The 8,599-nt window shown below is 42.2% G+C and overlaps 1 protein-coding gene across 1 annotated transcript; it reads right to left on the bottom strand.

Moving 5' to 3' along the window:
• Positions 1–225: 225 nt before the first annotated feature.
• On the bottom strand, positions 226–2,310 carry LOC147890439 (uncharacterized). The gene is made up of 2 exons (XM_087391027.1): positions 1,896–2,310; positions 226–631 (listed from the first exon to the last, which is right to left on the bottom strand). Exons 1-2 carry the CDS (start codon positions 2,279–2,281, stop codon positions 316–318), a joined length of 702 nt encoding a protein of 233 aa, XP_087247153.1. The 5' UTR covers positions 2,282–2,310; the 3' UTR covers positions 226–315.
• Positions 2,311–8,599: the final 6,289 nt, after the last annotated feature.

Genomic DNA, 8,599 nt, shown 5'->3' with positions numbered 1-8,599 from the left:
CTTCTCTTCCAGAACACTGGTTTTACATTAACTTTCAGAGACTGGTTTACATTTCTCTTTAACTCTCAAACCTTAAAACATCAAGTCGTAAATTATACTGCAATAACAGCAATTTTCAGATAATAATATTTAGAAGAAACAAATATAAAGTGTCAGCTTCATACTGACAGAATGAGAATAGTTGGACATTAACATAAAAGCAAGATAAATTCCACTTAAAATAAAAATATGAAGGCCATACTCCATGGTTACAACTTGAACAAGCAAAGAAAGAATAGCAGAATAAACGTTAAGAGAGGTGATGAACGCCAGCACTCATACAGCCTCATTCAATTGCTGGAACTTAAGGGCTTGATCGGCAGCAGTCTCAGGGGCATTGAGAGCTTGGTTGAACTGAGTCAAAACCTGACCAACAGAAAGAGGGAAGTCGTGGTAGGTGTAAGAGTTGATGAGGGAAGCAGTTCCTTCTCTAGCTAGGGAACTCATGGCATCAGGGCTAGTATCTTTCACAGCTCCGAGAAGTGTCAGTTTTCCACCGAAAAATTTAAGGGCCCGTGGACCAAAGATTTTAGCGAGGGTCGAAAGAAGCGAGAGCAACTTGGGCACACGACCAGGGTTACGCCCCCAAAACCTGAAAGGAAATTAACAATCTTTCAACATCAAAGCTATTCAATCTGTGATCGAAGAAAACTCGACAGGAAGAGCAGCAAACATGCCGGAACGGGTATGCAGATATCTTAAGAAAGTAGTCGCATGTACATTACAAACCATGAAGACTCACATTACAGAGCACAAACAACAGAACAGGCATACGTAAAAGAGCCCAGCTACAATATAACCTTGTACAAACACGTTCGTAAACTCTACACGATACCTCATGAAAAACAGATCTGGCAAAGGTGAAAGAGCGCAGCTACTGTAACCCTCCTACACACGTTCATAAAATCTAAACACGTTCATAAAATCTACACGATACCTCAATAACAAGCACAGCTTATAATCTATACACAAACAGAACGCAAAGTCAACACTAACTGACCAGTGACTAACCACCCAGGATGAGAATGTAGGCACGCACTTCATTACACAGAGCTACGACTAGCGGAGGACTCAATTAGAGATTATGCAGTTCCTAGACCCGAGCTAAGATATCACAACTAGAGATAAGTTCCTAAAAGGCCTTACATCGCGAGCGCGCATTTACTATATTAACTTCTACAGACACAGTTTATGAAATCCACGTCATAACTCATAAATAATCACAGCTTATACTGAGTACACAGTCACGTACAGGCTCGAGACGTCGAGACCATCTAAGTTGAGAAATAATCACAGCTTATACTGAGTACAGTCACGTACAGGCTCGAGACGTCGAGACCATCTAAGTTGAGAAAACGTAGGCACGCACTACAATACACAGGCTACGGCTACTTCGAAGGGACTAGAGACAACGTAGGCACGCACTTCAATGGCTACGACTCAAAAGGAGCTCAGATCTCTACAACTAGAGGTTATGAAGTTCCCATGCAGTTCCCAGAAGACCCGAACTAAGGATCTCTACATCTAGAGATTATACATTCCTAGACCTTACATCGCAACCATTCTTTGAGACTACAACGAGCTCAGATCTCTACAACTAGAGGTTACGAAGTTCCTATGCAATTCCCAGAAGACCCCATCTAGAGATTATACATTCCTAACATCGCAACCATTCTTTGAGACTACAACACATTCGCATAAGAGAGAATTCAGCTTCATTTAACAACGAAGCGAAGCGTACAAAAATCGAAAGCGAGCGGCAACGAAGAAGGCAGCGTCGTTTGACAGCAAACCAGACAATATCGAAAGCCAACCAGCAAGAAGCTACAAGGCAAGGACAAAGAAACGAGACGAACCCAGAAGTGCCGGTGCCAGAGCGAGAACCGTAGCCGCCATAGCCACCGGAGGGGGAGGAAGTGACGGGGGGGATGGTAACAGGGGAAGGGGAGGAGGTGACGGGAGGGATGATAACGGGGGAGGGAGAGGAGGAGACGGGAGAGGGGGAGGAGGTGGCGGGGGGGATGGAGATGGAGGGGGTGGAAGAGGAGGGGGAGCCAGAGGTTGAGGGGGAGGAGCCGGAGGAGGGGGAGGTGTAAGGAGGAGTGATGGAGGGGGAGGAGGAGGATTTTGGGGAAGGCTTGTAGTTGAGCTTGCGGGCAGATTTGCGGGCAAGCGCCGTCGGCAGGGTGGCGGAGGCCAGAAGCAGAATTGCTAAGAAGAGAGAGACGGAGAAACGAGCCATCTTGACGACAATGAATCTCTCAACAGCTCCTCTCTATACTGCTCTCCTTACTCTCCTCCCTTATAAAATCTTCAGCCCCCTCTCTACCCTCCCCCGGGCCCCCAGCCCCCCTTCCCCTTCGCACAGCTGCTTGCCCTAGCGCCTTTTTTTCCCACTACCATTTTCCCCTTTCCACTCCGCCCCATTCTCGCACTCTTTTGCGTGCCTCGTCGTTCATTGCATTCAACTCTGATGGCCGGATGAACTTATGGCACGCACTTGGGTGCACCAATGAGCCCAACGCCAGTCATCGCTGGACTCATTTGGCCACCGGTGCTAGGCACTTTGCCAGTCTCAACGTTCGTTAAATTCAATTCATGGCAAGACGCATCGATGGAGCACACTTGGGTGCGCCAACGAGTTCAATGACAGGCGTTTCTCGCCCCATCGGTGCTGGGCACTCTACCAAGCCAATGGATTGAACATCATACATAGCACTTCTCCATCCCCTCTATGAGTGTGTGCCCTCATGAACTAGCACTCAAGTCACGTCACACCAATTCGCCATCGCACCGTTCATCGCAGAAATAGGCCCCAAGACTCTATTTTTCCTAAAAAGATGATAATAGAAGAGGCAATTATTCATTTATCAATGTCATGGGGACATGCTACGTGGAGACAAAGAATATGAAGTTTATGAGAAATCCACCTGTGAAATCGGTTGTAGAGGCGCTCTCTCTTTTCACAACTATCTTCGAGGATTTCGGCAATGTTAAGCATAAAAGTAGCAAGGAGAGCAATTCAGAGGCATTCAAGCCAATTATTTGCTACTTTGATTTGCTACAACTAATCTGGACCTTAGGAAATCGAGCTGCAGAAGAAAACAAGGGGATAGAAATCCCAGAATCACCACCCAAAGAGAAGATGGCATTGCTTTCCCAACAAGAGAATGAGGAGAATGCAAATCCAATTGAAGAGAAGCTTGTGGGAACAATGGGAAAAGATCAGACACATCCTATCCTCTTTCATGTTATCTAAAATGTACAAGCAAGCGGAAGCCGTGGCAGCCCACAGTGGTAGGGTTGCCTGCCTCCATGGGCGACGGCCACAGTCGAATCTTGCTTGCAAGGTAGAGCCAGGGTGGGTGCCCCAAGATAGGCTCAAATGGGTGGGTGAGTGGGTGTCTGAGTAAAAAGGGGGAAAAATGTACAAGCGAATTGGACGCTGACATAGCCACACACTTACTAGAATGAATGATTAATTTTATCGTTTTTAAAAATCTTGTGGCAACAAGTTTCTATTCACCTTCATAAGCAATCTCTAGAAAGAATGAACAATCAAAGGCTCAAACCCTCTCGTATGTCCCTGGTTCGCAATCTCTAGAACTGAATAGACAATCAAGCAATAGAAATAAGGGGATGTTATGCGCATGGCATTTGTATTATAAGACAGTTGCATGCATATGTAGTCCTAATAGATTTCCTTTTCATGATTTGTTGACTTTCAAATTACATCAATGAACTCTTCTAGTTTCACCTAGAGCCTCAGTCTGCCAAATCGAATGATCCACTACCATATTAGCCCTCCCTTCAATCTCATTGTGTAGAGCAACGCTATTTTCTATTTGTTGAATTTCTTGGGGCAAACGAAAGACTAACTTCGACCAGTAAACACATTGATGTCAGTACAATTTGTAGGCTTCCAAACCTCCTCTCATGCAATCAAGATGCAGTTAACTCCACCACAACATGAGAGGTTCTCTAAACCCATCCTACTATGTGCTGATAGTAAAAAGTAATATGATGAAACTTGGATGAATTACATGGAAAAGAACACATAGGATCATCTCATATGCTAATGACATCCCCTCCTTGCCTCCCTCGATACTCATAAACAATTTGCCCCCCTTTCCTTTCATGGGTGCCCCACACTTATGACATCTCAACATCTTACAAAAGGCCTTAAGCCTCTAAACCCATGTCGATGTTTATTAGCACTCTCTTTTATAGTAATTTGGTTACTGTCATAGGTCTTGTTGAATTGTAGGGAGAATAATTATTTCCTTCACAAGATTTTTTTTTAAAATTTTGCTTATCCATAAACAATCTACATTATCATAACATTATGAGAAATTTATTGGCTTGGGGAAAAACAATTAAAGATCATGATTACATCATATTCGAAAGAGTTTCGTTCATTGAGGACTCAAATAGGTACCATTTGGGGAAATTTCCGTTCTCTCAAGAAAACTTTTGTTTGGAAGTTTCTTTAATCATGCTCAATCTACATGACTAAGAAATCATGGGAAGAATATTGTCATTGAGAAGGAAAGTCATACACATGGATTCACCATAGTTACACGATCCTTTTTACTTGTCTTTGGAATTGAAATGTGAGTTTAAAATTGATGGGTGAGTTCAAACTTTGATTTTGAATTTAGCATTGAATTGGTTACCAATGACCATGGACAAGTCAATTGTGCTCAAGAAAATTTTATATGAGTTTTATTTAATATGCAATGTTCATGATCCAAGAGACCTATGCAAAATACATCTTGAATCTATCAAAAACATTGTCCAAATTTGCTCATTTGATAGCACACAAGGCAATGCTAGTGGAAACATTTTGGGACTCACTAAGGTGATCCTCAAGGTTTTTTAAAAAAAAAACAGCCGAATGTATTAAGAAACAAAAAAGAGGGATGTTACAAAAATTAGTCTAAAGGGGGCGCGGTCGCCTAAGACCTACACTGCATGCAGCATTATCCAAGAAGGCGATAAACCTCTAGGAGGGCATGGCTAACCATCGGGTCTTTAGTCGATGCTAGAATGCTAAAGTTGCACAAATAAAGGGCTACCCCTGCAGTGATCGCCGATGCCTTATACCCTACCGCTAATGGATGAGTGAAGACGGAATGGTTCCTAGCCTCCCATACCACCATGAAGACCGCCACTCTAATGAGAGGCCATGCAACCGTGAGCTTGGAAGGCAACATGTACGGGTCACCCAATAGTGCCGATCTCCAGTGCGGGCCTATGGTGAATTGGTGCATCAGCCCTGAGGCCTGAATCACCTTTTCCATATTCAACCATATCTCCTTCACAATAGGACACCCAAAAGAGGTGGCAGATTATTTCTAGATCCTTGTTACCAGAAAGTGCAAGTGGGATTAGCCTGTAGTCTCCTAGCAATCTTCGCCCTCATCAGGAGCCAATTGTTTATTGCCTTCCATAGAATGAACCTTGCTTTCCCGCTTGAGCATCCCTTCCAAATTTCTTTGAACTGCGCACCCCACCAAGCGGCACTGCTGTTAAGGCACCATCTCTTGTTTAATTTCATCCTGCACGGGTGTTTGTGTAGCGGCTGCGTGTATACTTGCTTGGCAGACAACTTTTGAATGGGGGTTTTCCCTAGACACCAGTTATTAGCCTTTCAATTGGCCGAGGGAATCGTGTTTGAGTGCCAATCATCAAGAATCTTGTCTATACCATAGCCTGTACAAGATCTCTCTCACCATCCATCAAGTGGTACCTCTCTTGGATCCAATACATTGGCAGCCAGTTGGCCTGATGGGGATCCCATATATCGGTTGTCTACCTAGTTTGTTGCAATGTCTACCTAGTTTGCTTTTCTATACATGCTAGTTTGCTTTTCTATGCATGCAATATGTCTGCCTTTGACTCAGCTTACCTTTAACCCACATTATTATTTAAGTCATTTAATAACTACGTTTGGACCTTAGTGCATGTACTACCTATATAAGTATGTATTTGGACCTTAGTGCATGTCCTACCTATAAAACGACACCTCCTAAATGTTTCAAAATTGGGGAAGCTCCCCACTCCCCCTAGAAAAGAGTCCCAAACCTTTTTATCTTTCTACAAAAGAGATACATTATAAGTAGGAAAAGCCCCATTATGGCTATAAAAGAGCAAAGTAAAGTCTAGGACTCCTTAAACTTGCAAATTCAATCAACAATGCAAGGTGACATGCAACTTCCCTCTAGCACCATAAGACCTTCAAAGACACTCCTAGAAGCATCTCACACCTTGCCACACCAATGCTACACTCACAAACTATTTTTGCTTTAGGGAAAGACTAAAAGACATAAACAAAGAAAACAAATCCTTGGCCTCCAAGTTGGGCCTAACTCAAAACAAGGTATATACTTCTCTCCACAATTGAATCAAGAGGATCATCTATGGAGGCTTTATGTTACCCCTCCTCCTAAAACCAAACTATCATTACTAGCACTTGGAATAAATAAAGGACACAATCAAACAAAAATGTATTGAGACATATTGTCTTTCAAAATTGTTCTCTATGAAACTTGCAATGGGAGGGTGAAGAAATATAATTTCTTTTAAGGGGAGGGGAGGCTTAAAACATAGTCGTACAAAATTTGAAATTCTTGAAGTATGAAAATCAAGTGCTACCTTATATACTTTGAGGAATGTGTACATATTCAGCGTCATTTTTTGGATTTTAATTTACACTTGGGGACATTTAAGTCACACATTTTTTAGACTTAAAAAAAAAAAACAAGAAAATGTCGAATATATTTGCAAAGTAGGGTGGACCTATTACAAAAAGTGGCTCAAAAATGGGTTGAAACCCTAAGCCCGCGTTGCAAACAACAAAATGATCACTCAATACAAACCCTAATTTCTGAAGGATATCTACTTACGATGAGTTCCTTCCTGGCGAGTAGCCAACTAAGGCCTCTAAGATTGGCTCTAGTTTGGGCTAATATAGCAAACCACCCAAGGTTAAGATTGCCTCAGGAAACAATTTGATTGTGGGTTTCCCATACCGCCATCATCACTATGGCTTGTAGATAGGGCTAACAAGCCACCAAAGTAGATGGGAGCTCATGTGTGTCTCCTATCACACAAGCTGCCATCTCATGCCTATGTAGAACTTTGACATGATCCCTACTTTTCTGACTCCTCTTTCTACCCTCCACCACACTTCCTTGGTGATTTGGTAGCTCCACATCAAGTGGTGCACACATTCAGCTCCACATCAAGTGGCACACACATTCAAGTGATTTGGCACAGAGAGAGAAAAGCGAGCTCACTGGGATCCTCTTTGCCAGTCTAGCCCTCATAGTTAGCCATTGATGGAGGGCCTTCTATAGCAAGAAGCTTGCTCTCCCTAGTTTACAGTGCCTCTAGATAGAATGTAGTCTTCGCTTCCACCAGAAGCCTTGAGAGTGTCTCATGTACCATTTTGATCTAGGTCATGCAGGGTCGAGAAATTGCTTGCTAATCGCTTATACATTATCTTTGTAGAACAAGGGTGGTCTTGCCTACTATCCAAAAGGTTGTCTTCCCGAAATTGGTCCTAATAGTATCACTTGGCCATTCTTGTGGGATCCTGTCTCGGACCGCTTGGAGTAGGTTCTGCTAGATCAAACTTAATATGCAAATCCTCCACCGAAATCAAATCTGCATACTAACGTCCCAATAGTCAATCAATTCGTGTGTGAGCTATCAATTATTGCCAAATTTTCCTAATTTATTAGTGTAAACTATAGTAATAATCACCTTTTTTTGTAGAATTATGTATAGCTACAAGTTGATGGATTCCATAACACCTACCAAGTGCATCTTTGGATGTTGATGGATGTGCACAAGAAAGTAGAAGTAGGTTAAATGTGGCTCTATCACTGCTGCTAAAAGAGGGTCGATGTAGATATACACAATATAAAGAATTCACAAGTATTTAATGAAGCACCGAAGGGCATCAATGGCAAAGAACATGTAGAGGAGAAAAAAGTCAATGAATTTAATGAATGTGAGGGCCATACTAGAGTGAGCAAACTAAGCATATAAAGAGAAGAAATTTCCCAATTTCCTTGAGCATGGTAGCCGCAAGGACTAAACAACTTTTATAATTTGTGAAACAACAATTAACTCTTTGCCTAACTTTGTTTTTTGGTTATTAGTTTGAAAGTTAACGGGACATATGTATATTGTTATGGCAAAGGCTACACAAAAATTTTGTTGGCTATATTGTAAATTAGAGTAATTTTTTCTTAAAGTCACAAAGGGTTGTGAACTTCACAAAATACATGCATTCATACATACGTTTGGCCTTAAAGATACATCATAAATATAACTAGGCAATAATAGCCCAAGGCCCCTCATAAGTGCCATCTAACAATTGACTACTTAAGGCCCTATTCTATAACAAACAATAAGCCTTACAATATGCATTTCCATCGGTGACTACACCCTCTTTAGTTTCGATTGCCCCATACCAAAAGAAATACTCAAAGGTGCATAGTGAGCTAGAAATATTAGGGAAAATGCAAGACTACTATTTAGGCTCCCT

This window comes from Dipteris shenzhenensis, chromosome 19 (genome assembly GCF_047967505.1).
Source record: "Dipteris shenzhenensis isolate YYH24624 ecotype China chromosome 19, Dip_SZ_1.0, whole genome shotgun sequence".
Taxonomy (NCBI): Eukaryota; Viridiplantae; Streptophyta; class Polypodiopsida; order Gleicheniales; family Dipteridaceae; genus Dipteris; species Dipteris shenzhenensis.
The sequence above is the reverse complement of the archived record's forward strand: the minus strand, read 5'-3'. Positions and strand labels throughout refer to the sequence as shown.

What these genes read in the sequence shown, in the direction of transcription:
- LOC147890439 (XM_087391027.1), bottom strand. Translation starts at nt 2,281, where the DNA reads ATGGCTCGTTTCTCCGTCTCTCTCTTCTTAGCAATTCTGCTTCTGGCC. An exon ending in TCTGGCACCGGCACTTCTGG is followed by an intron (nt 632 to 1,895) that starts GTTCGTCTCGTT and finishes ATTTCCTTTCAG; the next exon opens with GTTTTGGGGGCGTAACCCTG.